General features: G+C 45.1%; 1 protein-coding gene across 2 annotated transcripts in view; it reads left to right on the top strand.

Annotated features, from left to right (window-relative positions):
- Nucleotides 1-7,748: 7,748 nt before the first annotated feature.
- Nucleotides 7,749-19,967, top strand: part of LOC135366544 (methylcrotonoyl-CoA carboxylase subunit alpha, mitochondrial-like) — a 30,756-nt gene continuing 18,537 nt past the window's right edge. The window contains exons 1-7 of one of the 2 annotated variants that reach the window (XM_064599277.1): nt 7,749-7,794; nt 8,585-8,631; nt 10,510-10,670; nt 14,144-14,361; nt 16,805-16,952; nt 18,482-18,603; nt 18,807-18,918. In XM_064599277.1, the coding sequence (XP_064455347.1) occupies nt 7,754-7,794; nt 8,585-8,631; nt 10,510-10,670; nt 14,144-14,361; nt 16,805-16,952; nt 18,482-18,603; nt 18,807-18,918 (849 nt within the window). In that variant the 5' untranslated portion in view covers nt 7,749-7,753. The remainder of the gene's footprint in view (nt 7,795-8,584; nt 8,632-10,509; nt 10,671-14,143; nt 14,362-16,804; nt 16,953-18,481; nt 18,604-18,806; nt 18,919-19,967) is intronic. The other variant, XM_064599278.1, reaches the window with a different exon arrangement.

Below are 19,967 nucleotides of genomic sequence, written 5' to 3'. Positions count from 1 at the left end.
ATTACGTCCTTTTGCGCTTCGCCTCGACCAGCCGCGACAAAAATATGCAAACCGAAACCAATTATTTACTACAACAAATGAACCGCTTCAGTGGCAGATTTCTGCCGAAAAGGTGTCCACCGAAGGTCCCAAAAGGGGTAGCACCCATTTTAATGCCAGTCGCGCCTCGCTTTAGAAAGTATGTTTTCTTTTTTTGCGAAACTCACTTGAATTTTTATTTAAATAATAAGCGCCTCTCATTCATTCACACGGTGCGCAGCTTGCAGGCGATATCAGACAGATACTTGTACAAAAGAAAGTCATTTGATTGGTGCACCCGTTCGCGAATTATTTAGCCCGGGGGATTTAACTGAAACAACCTGTATGAAAACCACGTTCAATATATCATTTTGTAGTAACAATTTCCCCATTCATCACCATCATCAGAATGACCTTTGAAATGTCACACTTGAAGCCAAAACGACAATGAAAATTCCTTACGTGCACCCCTGGTAAAGACACATATACAGGGTGTTTCAGTTAAATCCCCGGGCTAAATAATTCGCGAACCGGTGCACCAATCGAATAACTTTCTTTTTTACAAGTATCTCTCCAATACCGCCTACAAGATGCGCACCGCGTGAATGAGCGGGAGGCGCTCATTATTTAAATAAAAATGCAAATGAGTTTCGTAAAAAAGCGTAACTTCTAAAGCAGGGCGCTGTCGGTATTAAAATGGGTACTACCCCTTTTGGGACCTTCAGTGGACACCTTTCAGAGAAAAATCTGCCACCGAAGCGGGTCATTTGTTGCAGTAATTAATTGGTTTCGGTTTACGTATTTTTGTCGCGGCTGGTCGCGGCGAAGCGCAAAAGGACGTAATTCATTGGTGTAATTCATTGGTGTAATTCATTTGTGTAAGGACGTAATTCATTGATGGATAAGGGAGTGAAAGAGCGTCTTTTTGCGCTTCGCCGCGACCAGCCGCGACAAAAATACGTAAACCGAAACCAATTAATTACTGCAACAAATGACCCGCTTCGGTGGCAGATTTTTCTCTGAAAGGTGTCCACTGAAGGTCCCAAAAGGGGTAGTACCCATTTTAATACCGACAGCGCCCTGCTTTAGAAGTTACGCTTTTTTACGAAACTCATTTGCATTTTTATTTAAATAATGAGCGCCTCCCGCTCATTCACGCGGTGCGCATCTTGTAGGCGGTATTGGACAGATACTTGTAAAAAAGAAAGTTATTCGATTGGTGCACCGGTTCGCGAATTATTTAGCCCGGGGATTTAACTGAAACACCCTGTATACCGGTACGAGAAAAGTTGACGGTTACACAGCTGGTTCCTCTGCGCACTGCGCGTCACTTTCGAATATTCAAATGAACAGCTGTTTTTGGTGTAAGGAAGGAAACGATGGAAACATCAGAAAAGTCACCCGAGCGTTTCCGGATTTCCGACGGGCAGTCTTTTTCCCTCTTGGCCCGCGCGCGGGGCGTGGCATGCCTTTCTTTGACCAAAATTAGTGCTGTCGTCACAGACGACCGCATCCTCAGCTTCCTTCCTTCACTCTGCGAGCGATGAAGGAAGGCAACCCCGTACTATAAAAAGTGATGGGACGGCGCCGACATTGCAGTCGAATTCAACTAATACCAACGGACGGTAAGCGAAAAACGATTCATGTAGCGAGAAAAGAGTTTTTAGTAGTGTATAGTGTAGTATACATAGTAGTATGTAGTTCGAGTAGTGCACGGAGTTTAGAGGACGTTGCCATTCGGGATGATGCTAGCTATGGGAGCGTGCTATGCGGTGAAGTTCTGTTATTAAGAGTGTATAGGTGGTGGAGGGGTGGCGGTGGTGCTCGTGAAAGAGTTCAAGAGGTGGGCAACGTCACGACTACCGCTCTGGGAGGAATGTACGTCCTGGGCCGACTTCTAAGGGACCTTTAGAGTGTATAAACGAGCGTGTATAACGGCAGCGTGACGTGTATGCTCGAGCCAGTGCAACTTTTTCTGCACACTCTTAAAAATGAACTTCATCGCATAGCACGCGCCTAGCCAACCATTATCACGAATCATATCGTTATCTGCCCGGATTTTTTGAAAACGGGAAGCGTGCGCCTTTTTTGTGACAATTACGAACAGCATATAGGTGTCACAAAAAAGGCGTAGTGCCTCCCGTTTTCAACAAATCAGGGCAGTTAACGATATGATTCGTGATGATGGTTGGCTAGGAGCGTGCTATGCGGTGAAGTTCATTATAAGAGTATATTACAAAGACCAGCTGAATTTACTACAAGCTAACTTGAAAAGCAGAAGAGAAATTCCGGTTGTGCGTAATCATGAATATAGGATGATATATCCAAGCAGGACACTATGTATTGTTGTAGCGTGCGTTTAGTACTATGACATCTCCGTCAACCCGTACGCGCTGACACTATGTCAGCGTCGCGCATTGTGTTGGCGGCAAGAGATGGATATCTTGTCTGTAGGAGGGAAGGAAGATTTGATTGGCTGCAGTATGGGATAGCATAAGTATAACCAGTAAGCCATAACCAGTAATAACCAGTCATAACCAGTAAGTCATCACCAGTAATATTATGAGCGCGCAACGAACTTCGAAAGTAGTAGCTACTTTGGTATTTGAATGGCACATACATCTAGCTCTGCTCTCTTTTTCTCGCACATCTTTAGTTCCTCACTGATCACCCTGCCCCAGATCGCGCACCAAATCGTCTTTACCCCCTAAAAGAGAAATTCGTCCTCGAGCTTTAAAGCTGCGCAGCCCGCACACCAACCTAAGCTTTAAAAAACAACCAAATTAAAAACGCTGACGCTTGATTTCTTATTATGGTTAGCCTCGTCGTACAAAATACGTATTTCCATTAAATTCGTGACCAGTTATTTATGATTGAATTTTATATCGACCGGTGGTGAGTTTGAATCCTGACCCGGCAGGGCTCTTTGAGGTTTTCCCTGGGTTTTCTCGCAGACTTTCCAGACGAATGACGGCACTGTTCCCCGTGAAGTCGGCCCAGGACGCATACGACCACCCGGTCTCCCCCTCCTTCCGGCAGTCTTCACGTCACATGTTCGCTCATAGCCACAGTTGTTTCGGAGCGTTCATACGGAATAACCACAATCATAATAATAATAAAAAAAGAAAGGTCCCTCGTCACTACAGTGCGGACATGGTTTTTTTATTGGTTGATGGCGGCTGCGCAGAAACCATGTGATAGCTTTGAAGCAGAAGCAAAGTGTCTGCCGTCACCAGTGCTTCTCGCAACGCACACGACTCACTTGAAACTATTACACATACTCTCACAGTCATGAAGCAAACAGCGATGCAGTGGAGAACGGTCAACGTCGCAGTCGTACTCCTCGTAGCTTTGTTCGTACAAGACACCCTTGCGGGACACCATAAAAAGCTGGCCAAGATGGCTATCTTAGGAGCTGCTATGGCGCCGAAGATCATTCCTCTTCCTATCCCTATTCCCATAAGGTACGTAATGTTAAAAGTGTTCACAGACATGTCTATATCCGCTGATCCGCGCAGATATGTGCGCTATCTCAGCTAGTGCGCTAGTCCGCACGCTTCCGCAGAGCACGCGTGGATGTCGCAAGTAAGCGATCAGAGCTGTTTATAGAGAGAGTTTGGCCATGTTTTGCCGCCCGGAGAGGGATAGGGGCTCGACGTGACGTCAGACACGTAATCGCTCCGCCCACTCGGTTCGAATGAAAGGAAAGTCAGAGCGGACGCCGAGATTTCAAGGCTGCGCCTCCGCTAAAAAATGGCGGCTCTTGCCTTGGCGCCGCCCCTCGTGTGACGTAAAATGACGCGGTTTGAAACCGGCTCCTCCCAATGGTCAAACTCTCCCCATAAACGGCTCTGGAAGCGATAGTGTCTCTGTCGACGTCCCCTGGACGCGATTGCGAGCGCTTATAGTGGATCCAAAACGGCGTATGGAAGTGTGTCATCCGTTTCGTTGCCATCCTGTGAACTGTTATTATTGCACAATTGACCTGCGGATGACTTAGCATCCCTAAACAATTTCTATACGCATAAGTAAAAGCAATTTGGCACGTAATATTTTCATCTGGTACCCTCGTTTCGTAGCAAGGAATGATCGATGATGCGCGGATAAATTCAATAGACCTCTCCCTGTTTGTAAACAAATGACGTCATAGTGTTCGACAGCGCCACCGGTTTGGTAGAGTTGAACTATGCTCGAAGCTATGGGGCGAACAAGGTCGCGCTCGAAAACTTGTCGAAAGTCTTGAGGGGATTACAATGGTCCCTGAAAGTGACGCGACTTTCGGTTCTACTTTTCTTTCAATAGGAGGCAGCGAATAAGCGGCCATTCGTGGAAACCATCTCTCCCCTTCGGATCTGTTTTGGTTTCGGTCTGTCTACCAACGTCATGATGAAGTTTTTCGGGTAGAGGTTTATAGGCGCGCGGATGCGGATGCGGATGCGGATGCACCTGTTTCAGGCAGCGCAGTTGTGCAAATAGGACCCATACAATTGGAGTAGCGTGTATACTATGCGGTGCGGATACTGTCAGTGTTATCCGCCAATACAGCTTTAGTTATAGTGACTCATATTTTATTTTCCTCGCAAGTCACGGACATCAGGAACACCACCACCACGGCGGGTACCACGGTGGGTACCACGGAGGATACGGAGGCGGCTATGGAGGCCACGGAGGTTACGGAAGCTTTGGAGGGTATGGAGGCTTTGGAGGATACGGAGGACATGGCTTTGGAGGCTTCGGTGGCGGGTGGTGGTAGCAGAAAACGGTTGTGTAAATATGTAGAAATGGTGTGAATACGTAGTCACGCGTGTGTGTCTGTCTGCGTCTTGGAAATAAAGTGCGTGTTTCAATCGAATACATTTTGCAGTGTTATGCTGCGCTTCAAATGATAAAGCTTTGGTACTGGTTTGGTAATCCTGCAGCAAGAGAGAGCCCGAATCCAGGTATTACCGAACACACTGCTCACAACACCTACGCACATCTACCTATACACGCTGTTTTACGGGGCTTTTTCTTTGCCCTTTACATGCCTTTTATGAAAGAGCTATGAGAGCACATAGATGTCATCTTTGCATTCACCTACATCTCTTAAAAATGAATTTCACCGCATAGCACACTCCGAGCCAACCATAATCTCGAATGATATCGTTACCTGCCCTGATTTGTTGAAAACGGGAGGCGTACGCCTTTTTTGGGACACTTATGCTGTTCATAATTGTCACAAAAAAGGCGGACGCCTACCGTTTTCAACAAATCAGGGAAAATAACGATATCATTCGAGATTATGGTTGGCTAGGAGCGTGCTATGCGGTGAAGTTCATTTTTAAGAGTGTGTTCATAATTGTCAGACAAAAAGGCGTACACCTCCCGTTTTCAACAAATCAAGGCAGATAACTATATCATTCGAGATTATGGTTGGCTACACTGTAAAAACAGAACTTCACCGCATAGCACGCTGTGATCCAATCATTCCCACGAATGATAGGGTTATCAGTTCTGATTCGAAGATAGAGTGGGGCGTACGCCTTTTTGTGTCAATTTGGATATACGACAATTGACACAAAAGGGCGCACGCCCTACCTCTCTCTTCGAATCAGAACTGATGACCTTATCATTCGGGGCAATGATTGGATCACAGTATGCTATGCGGTGAAGTTCTGTTTTTAGAGTCTGGGAGCGTGCTATGCGGTGAAGTTCATTTTTAAGAGTGTGCGGCTAGGTGGACATCCACTCGGACACTGTGTGTAACTAAACTGCAAGATTACTGCTACAAGATGACAAGGTCGCGGGTTCGATCCCGACAGACGACGGTCGCAATGTGGGGGAGGTAAACATGGCTTCCAGCACCGCACTCTTAAAAATGAACTTCACCGCATAACACGGTCCTAGCCAACCATAATATCGAATGATATCCTTATCTTCCCTGATTTGTTGAAAATGGGAGGCGTACGCCTTTTTTGTGACATTTATGCGGTTCATAATTGTCACAAAAAAGGCGTACGCCTATACCGTTTTCAACAAATAAGGGAAGATAACGATATCATTCGAGATGATGGTTGGCTAGGACCTAGGAGCGTGCTATGCGGTGAAGTTCATTTCTAAGAGTGCGCGTGTCGGAGATTTCCGGCGCACCTCGAAAGGACCCCAGGTGGTCGAAATTATCCGCAGTCCTACTCTGCAGCACGTGCAGCATGTCGGCACACAAATAGGCTGACTCACATTACGTCTAACTCTACTTCTAGTTATTATTATTGCCTAAAGTTCATGAATGAACTCTTTAACTTGGTAATTTCGGGCAAAAGCGACATGGCAGAATGGGAGACAATGCTCGTTGAAATGCCATTCAGTTTTTTAAAGGATACTGATACGGGCACGTGCGCTGAAATATCAATTTTGATATGCAAATGAGTAGTTACCGCGCCGCCCGGGAGCGCAGGGAGCACAGCGCGCATTTCCACGTCAGACGGTCACGTGCGTTGGAGCGACGGAGATGATTGGAGTAGGATTGGAGTGGGTGACGCTGATCTGAATGTCAGACCAACCGGTTTCCGGCACAGATAAGCCTCCGTCGGCGAAAACGATGCGCTCCTGAGGCGCGCTGCTTTGGTTTCGGCTCACTTGCATAGCGAAATTCAGCGACAGATATTTCACGGCACGTGCATGTTCGCTTCAGGACTTCTAAAAGGTGGAATGCTTTCAACGAGAATATAGACCCCTCCCTAGCTGTTTACAAACAAATGACGTCAGATTGTACAACGGCGTCGCAAAACTTGGTGTATAGACTGGCACTACCATAGCCAAAAAAATCACGAGAGAGCCACGTTTAAATATAATTTTTCATATTGTAAGATTTGTACGGATCTGAGCTGAGAGCGCAAGAAACACGGGCGAGGTACGGAGCAACAGACAGGACGGGCGCTGTTTGTACGCATTTTTTTTTTTTTTTTACGTGGCATTTTACATGGTTGTATGACCTTGTTCTGCTCACGAGTTTCTATAGCCTTCTTTCATGTCCGTGGTGGACATAGCGTAGTCACTGTTGGCTGTCAAAGATACCGACGGAGTGAGTGGGTAGAAGTGGAGAGGATGAAATTTGGGATTGGACGAGGTAAATAGAGAAGTTGGGAGAGGGTGAGGTAATTAACCTCTTCAGAAGCGACATACAGTGTTCGCGCCCCCGTTGTGACTCTGCGTGGTTGAATGTGCCCAGAACTCAGGCTGTGGAAACTAGAAAACGTCGAGAACGTCCAATATCACGCCGTGAATCCAGGGAATTGTAAAGGAACTTCCCCATGAAATCCTTCTGCCAGAAGGACATTGGGCTGCACGTTTTGGACGTTGCAGGCTGCAAAACACCGGGCAGATATCCATCCGGGCCGGTGAAATACCGGCCACGTGCAACCCTAGGTGGACTGGGCACGCCAATAAAGACACGAAAGCGACTAAACATATGACCTCATTTGTGTGTAGAGAACCCTTCACTTCTGTGAAGGAATAGGGTTTCGTGAATGGCGGTGTTCTCCGCTCGCGCTGTTTCGGTTTCGCTATGTCTAACAACGTCATGATCACGTCACGGTAACATTTCTTCGACAAAGGTCCAGTCCTAGTTCTAGTCTAGTCCTCCAAGTTCAATTTCCCAGAGATTGCAGTCCTACTCGTCACCTTACGTGCAAATCGACTTCCAATTAGTGGACTATGATCTAAGCATGGAAGACTCAGTCTGGCAACAGCGTCCAAGATGGCTGCTCCCTTGCGCTGTGCTGGCATCGTCTACTACAGGCAAGTTTTGCTTAATTTATCATGTTTCGTGCATACGTATTTTTCTGGGGATCAGCGTACAAGCAGGTACCTCTGCACTCATTTCACACCTTTTCACTGTAGAGGTCCAGTGTGTGCGATTCGACTTGGTTCTCTAACATCACAGTAGCCCAGAGGCGATCTCGCGTTCGTAACATCACGGAGAATGGCATTCTGCATTCGGATATTTCCTACTTGCCATTATCCTCGTAATAACGCTTCTGCTACGCAACATTATTTGGGTAAACGAACACATGCCCAAAGACGCACGCAAGCGCTGAGCGTTTGCGACTATACCACTTGCTGTATTAGGACAGACGAGGACAGCTTAGGATCAGTTAGACGTCACCATTTGAAAGTTGGCTTTACCTCATTATCGAAAATGAAGGCAGGGAAGGGGAGGCAAGGCGAGCAGCCACATCCGCGCTAACCTAACTTATCACTAAACTAACCAAGTTTATGATGTCTCAGGTTAGTTTAGTGCGGCTGTGGTAGCTTGCCTTGCCTCACCAAAATCCGTTTCGAAAGGGGCGACGCTAGCTGTCACAGCCGCAATAACCTAACCTATCACTAAGCTAACCTAAGACGACATGAACTGGTTGGCATAGTTTTCGGTAAGCTTAGCTTGGCTGTGGAGGCAAGCCTTGCCTTCCCAAATCCGTTTTCGATAATGTGGTGAAGCCACCTTTCAAATAGTGACAACTACCAAAGGAATGCCGTTCTGTCTAATGTTCAATACATGAACAATATGGTTGGTTCTTGTCGATTTCAGCAGGCGCTCACACAATCAGTGGCATGTCTGGCATCAGCAGTGTCAGGGTATGTATGACGAATGCAACTTTTGTATAATTTATTTGCCAAATAATATATATACAGGGTGCGTGCGGAAAAAGTAGCCCCACATTTACGCATGTAGCGCGTTCCTTGCTCACCGTACGAACTTCCAGTGGCGCATGACGACGCATTTATACGTTGAAAACCATAAAAGAAAAAGTCGTAGTAACCAAACTCCGCATAACAAAAAGTTGTCTATTCAAACGTTGCTCTCTTTGCATCCCAAATTGCCTGTGGAGAAGTCAACATGGCTGTCACGGCACACTTGCGCTTAGCTGCCGCTAGGTTCGCCAGATTTCGTTTCAGTTTCTGCATAAGTGGCACCCCCCGCAGTAGGGCAACGTGACTGTGCTATGTCCCATTGGAAATACCAGAAGCAAAGTTCACGCTGTGGCTAACAATTTTGTTACGCCGAGTTTGGTTACCACAATTTTGTTGTTGATTTTCATCATATAAATGTGTCGTCGCCCACCGCCGAAAGTTTACGGCAAGCAGGGAACGCGCTATGTGCGAAAATGTGGGGCTACTTTTTCTGCACACACCCTCTATATAATATACAAATAGGTCTCTTACCATATTGAACCTCATGCACTTCCCTAGTGGTAAAACATGGCGACCATAATTTTCATTTATGCTTCCTGGGTTAGAGCTAGTGGGCAATATTGTGAGTGTTTAGTGAGACACCTGGGAGCATTTGCATAAAAGTTGAGTTGGAGTCTCAGACTCGTTCTGGATAGCCTAGGCAGTGAGCACGTACTCAATGCACTGCAAGTCTACTGAGTAGGAGTCTGAGACTTATCCTTAACTTTTGTGCAAACTGGCTCAGACCAGACTGAAGGCTGAAAGTTGGCTCGGACAGCTCAGGACACAAGTTTGGTGGAGATGACCCGATTCTGTGTACGCGGCCCCGTCGTGCAATTTGAGAATCCCGGACACAACGTTCCTTGTGTTTCTACTTCTGCATACTAAAATACTCTATAGTACAAGAAAAAGATCCAGAAGATGTGTGTTTGAGTCCTACAGCTGGCTAACCTTTTCAGTGACTTTCATCGTTAATTTCTTAGGCAAATTGAGGCTTTGTATGTATTTGTCCCTTCTATGTTGTTCTAGCCTCAGAACATCAGTTCTTTCTTGCTCATCAGTTGCCGCCTGCGTCGATCCCGTCGTATGAATGTGTGTATGAGTGAGCAAAAATGTAAGAGTGAAAGGAGGATGAGTGAGAGAGAGTGGCTGGTTTGTCCCTTCAGATGACGCACCCTGGAAGTCGCTGAGAAGGCGTGTTAGCTTTGCTCAATTGGTAGAGCCCTGGACCGGCAATCCAGAAGATGTGGGTTCAAGTCCTACAGCTGGCTAACCTTTTCAGTGACTTTCATCTTTCATGCTCTAAAGTTATTGGGCATATGATTACAGTATCAGCCATCCAGGCGATTGTCACGTATTTTCCTATGGCATGTTTTCAACTGTCGCAGTGGCCTGGCTTGGGGAACATGATAACAGCTGCTGGCATTATCCTGGGTTTGCTTTGCGTAGTACATTGCACTGCAAATGTGCCTCTAAGAGCACCAACTCTCTAGTATTCAGTGCTCACTCTGTCTGCATAGGCATAGCTCGCAGTTCATTAGTCATTACTTGTATTAATTTTGAACATAGTAAAAGTAACAAGATTTAGCCAAGGCGAGCTCCATCCAGTGACAGCACAAAGCAAAATGGTGGTCCGAACACTGTTGATGCAGTTTTTCATAATTTACATTAACTTCATATAATAAGTTCATTCTTGTCCCAACTCCCATCTCTGAGAGAGTGGTGAGTAAAGTTTATTGTTATTATTATTATTGTTATAATTTGGTCTGCGTTTCTATGTAGCTGCAAGCAGCCACAGCCATCCGAGAACACGGATTGATAAGATCCTCATCGCAAACAGAGGTGAAATCGCCTGCAGGGTTATTCGTTCTGCTCGGAAGCTCGGCATCCGCTCTGTCGCTGTCTATAGTGACGCCGACAGCAAGGCCATGCATGTTGCCATGGTAGGTAACGGAACATATATGGTCACTGACCTACTTTCTGGGCTTTCTGGGAACTATAAAATTGACCTGAATTATGGAGCAGCCCTAATTTTTGGTTATGAGGATTGTTACAAAAAATAATAAAGTTTCCATTTTCTGTTTCTGATACTTGAAGACAATAATGATAATATATTTTTGATAAGGTGCCCATAAACAGCCCGAAGGTCTGGCAAATGGTGCACCAAGCATGAATAAATTCAAAAATACAAAGAAGCTACACATCAAATACAGCAGACAAAACAGTAAATGTTAAAGTCAATCGTGGGAAAAATGAAACAACTAAAGGGAAGACAACATAAACTATACGTGAAAAATTGACTCGATGGCATTAGTAACATTAGAAAAATCGGTGAATACGTCAACACCATCGTTCTCGAACAGCTTATTCCAGCATGTTAGTAGATGATCTCTGCTTATTGTTTCCGTTTTCATTTCCGATTGCATAATTTAATTTTGTATGTGCCATTTTATGCACATTATAACAGTGGGACCGCGATTCTATGCCCTTCCGTATTTAAACCTTGTACAGTCGACCCGCGTTTATCCAGACTTCATTTTTTCCGGATCCTGCGCTATCCGGACAGAAAGGCATGGGGACGGATTTCTCCCAATGCATTTCGCCCTCGTTTATCCGGACTTCAGCTTCCGGACTCGGACGAGAATTCCAGGGAACAGAAGTGACCCAACAATCGGCTTCAGTTATCTGGTCATTGTCCAGGAATGACACTTGGCCCACACCTAGTCAAGCGAGGTCGAGAACCCTGGTCGTGGCCTCCTTTTTACTGACACAAAGACGGTGTTGCTAGGAAAAATTTTCTCCCTTTCCGACTTTGCACGTTACACAAAAGTAATCCACTGAGCAGTCTGGTCATTTTAGACTGAGAAAGTCCGCAATGAGGACCCCTGCGCTGCAATCATAGATCACGACATCGTCAGTGTCGTCGCTTCCGATAGCGTTCAAGAAGAATCTGATGATGAAAGCGTGGATGGGGGGCACCAGCTGTGACGGTAGAAAATGCGTGGGCGGCACTGAGAACAGCGCTATTATTTTTCGAGCAACAGAACAATATTTCGCGAGTCAATGCCATTTGCAAAGTTTTGCAGGAACTGGATGCGTGTATTAGAATGAAACAGATGACAATGGATAGTTTTGTGTGTAATGGTCAATAAAGATGTCCTTTTAGGATCACTCTCGACTTTCGTGTTTCGCTTATCTGGTTCCCCCGCTATCCGGACTTTTTTAACAGGAAACGAAGCCGTCCGGATAAACGCGGGTCGACTGTATGTGAAGTAAAACGTGCTAAAAAAGTCGTAAAAGTTTGCAGTCGTCCTGTGTCTATGCTTTTGGCCTTGTTTTTGCTTCTTGCTGCTTAGTCACTGTGCACTGTTGAATTGCGCACTTGAATTGAAGCTGACCTTATCCAAAGTTTTACTACGTGCGGCTTCTTCCTACATGTTTTATACACCACATTATATTCGCGACTTTTGCTGATTGAGGGGACAGCGATTGATCGGCACGTTGTGACCGCAGAATGGTTTGTCTAAGTCAGTGCCCCTGCATAGTCGTGTTTCGTAATGAAAATTTACCGGACTTGGTGATGGGAAGGTGTGGGTTCGTGTCCAGTTACTGCATTCAATCTCTGTTTGTATTGTGCCACAGCTTAATGATTGACAGCCACTGACACATAGTTGAAGGATATTAATATGTGCACAGTAATGATGCATAACGTGTTTGACGTGCTTAATGAAGATTAGAGTAAGAAGTGCACTCCCTCTTGGGACCAGGTTTTATTGTAACACCACAGTATAGCACGCCCTCTGTCTGTATAGGTGCTGTTCGTGGCGTAGTTCTTTTGCACCGAATTTGGCTGTGTCTCAGTCATAATCAGACTCAATCATAAGTGAAATTTGTGAGTATGTAATGAGCAGACAATGTGTTGTTGTTATTGTTGTTGAGTCTGATTGAGCACTGTTTTCATGATCTAAGACGTTTTCAGCTTGATTTTTCGATTTCCGGCACATTTTGATTATTCCCATTTTAAACGGGAATAATCAGACTCAATCATAAGTGAAATTTGTGAGTATGTAACGAGCAGACAATGTGTTGTTGTTATTGGTAATTATTGCACGTCATTGACAATTGGTGGCATTTCTAATGGGCAATCAGAGGGTGTGGGTTCTAATCCCACTCCTGGTGCCTTTTCTTCAACAGCCATCATTAAATTGGAGCAGACATGGCCATGTATTAAAGTAGCACAGAAGTATTTTTTTAACGTACCGTTTTCTTCCCATAAAACTGTTAAGTAGGTCAGTAAAGCGCACCATGAGAAGTAATTCACAGCACAGAGTCGTAATTATCGCAGAAATTGAATTTAAATGATGTGTAAGGCAAGAAATGACCATACGAAAAGGCGGTGGAGAGAAGCACTAGCCTGTGATTTGCTTGGGACCTTGCACTGACGCTGATTGGTACAGAGAAATGTTGTGCTACTCAGCTGTCGTTACTGTGTTACTTGGCTGTTTGGGCTTCTGACAAAGCATTACTCCTGGGTCAGTCATTATTTGGCTGCTCCTTCTGTCCCCGTTCTCTGGGAGAACTGGCAGAACTGGTTTACGACAGCATAGGGACAGGGCGCTGACCCCCACTGACCAGAGAACCAGATCGAATTGCCCCTATAACGTCATCGGTGACGTGGAATCATACCTTCTCCTCCTCGTTTCACCCGGAGTGGTGAGCCAAGGGTGAACGTGCGGAGCCACGTTTATGTAGGTTTCCTTCTGGGAAACAAATTGCACACATCAAAAACTTTCACGCTATTCGGTGAAATGACACACGCACACCTTCATCAGACGTCTTAACCTGACATGATCTTGGATTATCTTGGAACTCTGTGCTCCTTTAAGGATCTTTAATGGAGCATGGAAGCGCTCAAAGAAAAATATGTCAGGGGGAATAGAATTTGGGATTCCAATCCCTGAGACACACATTTGCAGAAAGATATGAGTGCACACAATCCTGGTACCAGCGGCATGGCCGAGTGGGCTAAGGCGTCCGCTCGTTGGTGGTAACCAAGGTCGTGCTAAAGACTGGGAGGTGGTGGGTTCGAATCCTACCGCCGGCTGTGCTGTCTGAGGTTTTCCCTGGGTTTTCCGAAGACTTTCCAGACGAATGTCGGCACAGTTCCCCCTGAAGTCGGCCCAGGACGCATACTAACCCCCCTGTCCCCCACTCCTTCCTGCTATCCTCTCTCCGTCTGTCCACATCTGTACGTCGCTCATAGCCACAGTTGCTTCGCGGCGCTAACACCCAATAAAAAAAAAAAAAAAAAAAAAACAATCCTGGTGCGAACATCTTTGAATGTGCCCAGTTTTCTTGGAAAAGAGTAAATGGCGGTGTCAAAGCTTGCTCTTGAACTTCTTACCCCTGTACTTAGGCTGACGAAGCCTATCGGATAGGTCCAGCTCCATCGCAGGAAAGCTACTTGAGAAGAGAGAGGATCATAGAGACTGCCAAGAAGTGCGGAGCCCAGGCTATTCATCCGGGCTACGGCTTTCTTTCGGAAAGCACAGAGTTCGCGGACATGTGCGCCAGCTCCAACATCGTTTTCATTGGTCCCCCCGCGTCTGCTATTAGAGATATGGGCATCAAGAGGTACGTGAAGCAAAGATATCTGTCCTGTTGATACGTGTGAGGGGCATTGCCACAAAGTGTTCAAGGTTCAAAATTCGAATTTGCTCTAGATCAGTGTTTCCCAAAGTGTGGTCCGCGGACCCCTGGGGGTCCGCGAGAGTGTCCGTGGGGGTCCGCGACCGTCTCTCACATTTCAGTGAGGATTTTCGTCCCCACAAACACGTGCTCGTACATGCTGCCCGATTTCCAAACACCCAGAACTTCCAAGATTGCTACAAGCATGCTTCAACTGCTAGCTTCTAATTTCTGATAGAAAAGTCCTGCAATGCACGTTTGTCCGCGTCATACACATACAAAGAAGAGGAAGAAACCAGCCCGGAATCGTTTCTGAAGCTGTATCGAAAGCACGCAGCAGCTGGCGAGGTTGCTGGTTATGCACTGGCTGTGATGGTGTGTGTGTGCGTGGGGGGGTCCGTGAATTGGTTCTCATCGCTTCCGGGGGTCCGTCACCGCCAAAAGTTTGGGAAACACTGCTCTAGATCATGTGGCTGATCATGCGGACGGGCTTCCACATTGCAAATTTGCTGATTACTACAAAGTCGCTATAATCTGGCAGGTTGCAGTATCACTTTGTGCTAAAATATTTAATCACTTATCTAAAGACTTAGTCATCTTCGGGGCTTTATAAGTAGAGCCTGAAGTTTTAGGGTTTAACCAATTTCTTCCCCGAATTTTCGCACCTCGAATTGAAAGTTGCCTCTTTAGGGTGAAATACGAGTTTCACCCAGCTAATTGCTCTCACTGAAACGTCTGTAGGAATGCACACTAGCTTTTTTTGTCAGCAAACGTAATTACATCACCTTGTGCACCAAACCAGTACAGTGTGTTTGAGTAATAAAGCCTGATTTCTCCATGAGTTAGCATACTGGAATATTTTCCACCTGAGTTCGCATGAACTTAGAGCACATGTTGATTTTCCCAATTTTACCCGTTGAATTGGGAAAAAACGAAGGCCTAAAACTTAAGGCTCTGTTTATAATTATGGCGTTGTGGTTTGGTTGTTGTGTCTTTTTTATTTTTTTTGCTGGAAAATTGGGCAGACGGGGAGGCAAAATCTTGTTTTATTTCAGGAGCCATGAAATGGTAAAATCGGGTGATGTCAAGTCGAAAGGCACATTGTTAAGTTGCAAAAAACACACACACATACACACACACTTCTCGCAACCTAGGTGGACAGAATATGTGGAACAGCCATGGGATCCACTTTGAATACATGCTACGTGGTGATATTCATGCTTCAACATTAGGTGATGCAGTTTGTAAGGCTGCACTTATTTTGTTCATCTTCCTTTGTGGAAGGACTGCTTACTTCACAGATATGAAAGGTTGTCTGTCTTTGAGTGCCTTTTTCCACAAAAAGCAAGCAAAATGTACTTTCATGACCCTTTATAGCTTCTGACAGTAGCAGTTCATAAGGTGGCACGTGACAACCAAAATGAATCATTCTCCTCATTTGTTTGCCGGCAATCCGTCTTCTAATTTGAGCGATCTGCAGTAACTACTGGTGTGTGATTGAATCATGCATTTCAGAAAGCCAAGTTCAGATCAAGCCAAATGTGTGCAAAGCAAATGCGGAACCTTAAGCAAAGTGTACACCCCGCAACTTCCATAATGTCTATTAGTTATTGCTGATGTACTTGGGATTCTTGTTTTTTTTAAATAGTTTTTGAAATATGTGGGTGGGGGGGGGTAAAAATTGGAACATTGTTTCTGAAGGAAATTCAGGTAAAAATTTGTCGTGTTCTGTCACACGTTTTATGTTGTTCAAAGTCTTTGGGCGAAACTAAAATTGTGTGAGTCAAGCTGCCAAGATGATTGTAGGGATGAACCGTGGAATTCTGACACATGTTCTAAAAAGCCGGTGATGCAATCTTTCAAAAGAGATGCGATTTTGGATGTGACCAACAGGAGGACCTTCAGCTGTTTTCTTGGGTAGCTAAGAATTAGAGTTGATAACATGATTCATCCCTTTCGAGGTCCACTGTGAAGGTACACAAGGATGAAAAACGTCGCAGACTTCGGGGAGAAATCGAGTTAAGTTCGAATTTCAGAAAATTGGTTCGATGCACAAATACGATTGTGGAAAATTGGGTTTCGCCTGAAAATGAAGAACCCCAATTTGTACATTGCTCTTATTCCTGCAGTATGAATATACGCTTCTTCTACTTTATATTTGCCTTGCATTTGTGAATTGTGCAGAACAGCTATCCTGCTTCATGATAACAACAACATAAAATCATACATGTACGCTACATTCCTTACATTTCACGTGTGTCACTTCGGTTTGTTCCCATCAAAGTCCACCGTCCTGTGACGCATGGAATAAGCGCAATTGTAACATCTGCATTCTACTAGAACAGGCACACACATCTCAGACACGACATTGTTTGTCTTTGCACGGCAGCACATCAAAAGCTATCATGTCAGCAGCTGGTGTGCCCATTGTTGAAGGATACCACGGTGAAGATCAGTCCTACGAAAAACTCCGCTCTGAAGCTGCCCGAATTGGCTACCCTGTCATGGTTAAAGCTGTACGAGGTGGAGGAGGCAAGGCAAGTTGTCTCTCTCGGAAATTTGCTTTTCACTGACACCTTTGACTTTGGTAAGTCGAACGGTATTACAGTCGCCGTCCAGTTTTTCGGACTCGGCGGGGATCGCGCAAAAGTCCGAATAATCGAGCAGTCCGAAAAAACGAATTTCGCTTCAAAATAAACTTTACTGAGCACTAGTAGGCTTGAAAAATTTGTCGATGCTTTCCTAACGCGTTTCCAGCTCTGCCTGATAACATCAGCTTCTATTGCCCGAACGACATTTCGTCACTGTACACTGACAGAGGCACCGCATTCATAAAGTCTGCAAGTCGGCTTCACCTGACGCATGCGTGCTTTAGGTGAAGCTTTAGGTGAAGCTTTACAGCGCTGTCGCGCGGCTCGCGGGCAGGTAGCGTGTGCTGGGCCTTCAAGCCATTGGCCAAAAATGAAGACTCAAAAGCGTTACAACAGAGCTGTTCTACTCAGAGGAAGGAAAATGAACATTCATTGCCACTTTTTTTTTCTCAATATTTTAGTTGGCTGACTTCTTTTGATATGAATTTCGGATGATACCAATGTTTTCTGTCACTCCAAGAGAGATATTTGCTGGTTGGGCAAACAGAGTCCGAAATATCGAGCGACGGTGCTGAACAGTGTCCGAAATTTTGTGCGTTTTTATACATCCACACTATGGGACACGCGACCGTCCCGCGAACGAGTCCGAATAATCGAGCATGTCCGAAAAATTGGGGTCCGAAAAATCAGTCGGCAACTGGAAAAGGATGGTCGCATCCGGGAACCCACCTATGAAACAGATACCTCTACGTTAAGCATTGGCCGACAATCTACTGCGGAGGCCTCGGCGATGATGAGATTAGCGTCACTGTCTAACAGGAGGAGTGAGAAGGACATGCTCAGATGAGAAACGCACTGTGCAGATGCCCGCATCACCGTTGCATCCCTTTTCTCAAGGACATGCTCTGATTGGTGGTGGAGGGAACAGAGTTTTTCCGTCTTTTTTCAAACAGGGAGTTCCGGCGTACTCTCACCATCCGGCATCTGCTCCTGGCGTGTATTCTACCAAACAGTAGTAGTCAAACTAAGCCACTATTTTGCCTGGGGTATTTTGATATTGTGGTCGGTAGGAGGAATAAAACGATACGATGGTTTCGAAATTGACTGGAATGTACACGACTGTCCTTTTAAAAGAATAGCTTTGTAAGGCCAGCCGTACAAACGTCCGTATCAGTGCAATATCCATATTGCATCGTCCGTATCCGAACGCCGATGTATCCCCGGTGATACTTCCATCCGAATTCACAGAGGGTTGTTAGAGAAGCATTATACTCACACACATGGGCTTTCAGATATTACCTTACTTCAGAATCAGCGGTGTTCATCCCTACTGCATCGCCTTCTACAGGTTGATTATACCTCTGTATCGTGAAGATGCTACTTGCAAATACCGTTGTTGTCAGCTTGTTCTTTGGAAACTCTGTGTCTAAACAAGTTTTCCAAATCTGAAACGCTCTTTCATTTCTCCTCCTTAGGGGATGAGGATAGTCATGACTGAAGCGGATTTTGACTCTCAGCTTGAATCTGCCAAGCGTGAAGCCATGAAGTCGTTTGGAGATGAGGCGATGCTGATAGAAAAATTTGTCGCAAATCCTAGGTACGTCAGATTAATTCTAAACATTTGGGAAGAATGCTTGAGTTTCCCTTTGTTTGCACATATTGTGAATTTGAAAGTTGCATGGGCTGCACACCCTGCACTGAAAGGATATCACATTTTCTGCTCACCCTGTTAAGGACTCCAACATTATCCTTGTCATAAGACCCTGACAGAAGATGTGGCAACCATATGCTATCTTCCAGGCACGTGGAGGTGCAGGTGTTTGGCGACCAACACGATAATTACGTTTACCTCTTCGAGCGAGATTGCAGCGTGCAGAGGCGGCATCAAAAGGTCATCGAAGAAGCTCCTGGAGTAAGATATTCACTCATTCTGTCCGTTCATTTGTCCGTCCGTCCGTCCGTCCATTTACTTTTATTTATTATTTATTTATTTTATATCATTTAATTTAGTGCATTCAACAAATAATATACAACTGAAATAACCAGAGGGAAACTCCCGGTTAAAAGTTCCTTTGTGAAAAGTACCTAAAAATCAACAGAGGACTAGTCAGGAGCTAGGCAAGGTTACAAGGTACAATACAAGGTACAATACAAGGTACACAGGATCATGCAAGCAGTAACCACAAATAGATCCCTGTATTTTAGCATTCAACCAAATAAGACCCGTTTTTGCCCCCAGATATGCATCATCGTCACTCCAGGTAAAACCCAAAACAACAAGAATACCAACATGACGAAATGCAGATTCACCGATAATATGGGTACTGGAAGATGCTAAGCACAGCATGTTGAGCACAGCCACTCAGCATGACGTGTTCACCTTAAGTAGGAAAAGCACTTTTCTTAAAATTATTAGCTCGAAATTCTGCTTTTCCACCTGATATTGCCAGTTTTACCTTATTTTATAGCGCCTAAATTAAAACTGTGTTCCCCCCTCCAATTTTCAAGAAACATAAGACCCCAAAACGCAATTCTCTAACCATGAACGTGCCAGCTCCTGAAACTGATGTGTTTTCACTTTTCAGGTAGCTTTTTACCAATAAAACCTGCATATTAAAAAAAAAGCAAAAATAATAATGTACAACAGCCCAGAGTATTGCTCATTTATGAATTTAATGGAAGTTTTACAACCTTTGTAGTTTTGCAATCTTGTGCTCATTATTTTGGTGTGTCTGCATTGTTTTTATAACATGTCAGTGTCCAACTTTTGAATGCACAAGTAATTTTCTCACGCCATTCACATTAGCTGTTAGCCACTTGCATTTAGCTTTTTCTTCTTTTTCAACGGACAAGCGCGACCGGCTGGAACTCAAACGGCAAAAGTGGTGTACGTTTCTTCCAACGGTGTTGCCGTCAGATATGTATCCAATGTATAGCCTTCTGTTGGGCTTATTCTTTGGT

The sequence above is a fragment of the Ornithodoros turicata genome, chromosome 8, assembly GCF_037126465.1.
Source record: "Ornithodoros turicata isolate Travis chromosome 8, ASM3712646v1, whole genome shotgun sequence".
Classification (NCBI taxonomy): domain Eukaryota; kingdom Metazoa; phylum Arthropoda; class Arachnida; order Ixodida; family Argasidae; genus Ornithodoros; species Ornithodoros turicata.
This window is presented reverse-complemented; position numbering and strand designations above follow the sequence as displayed.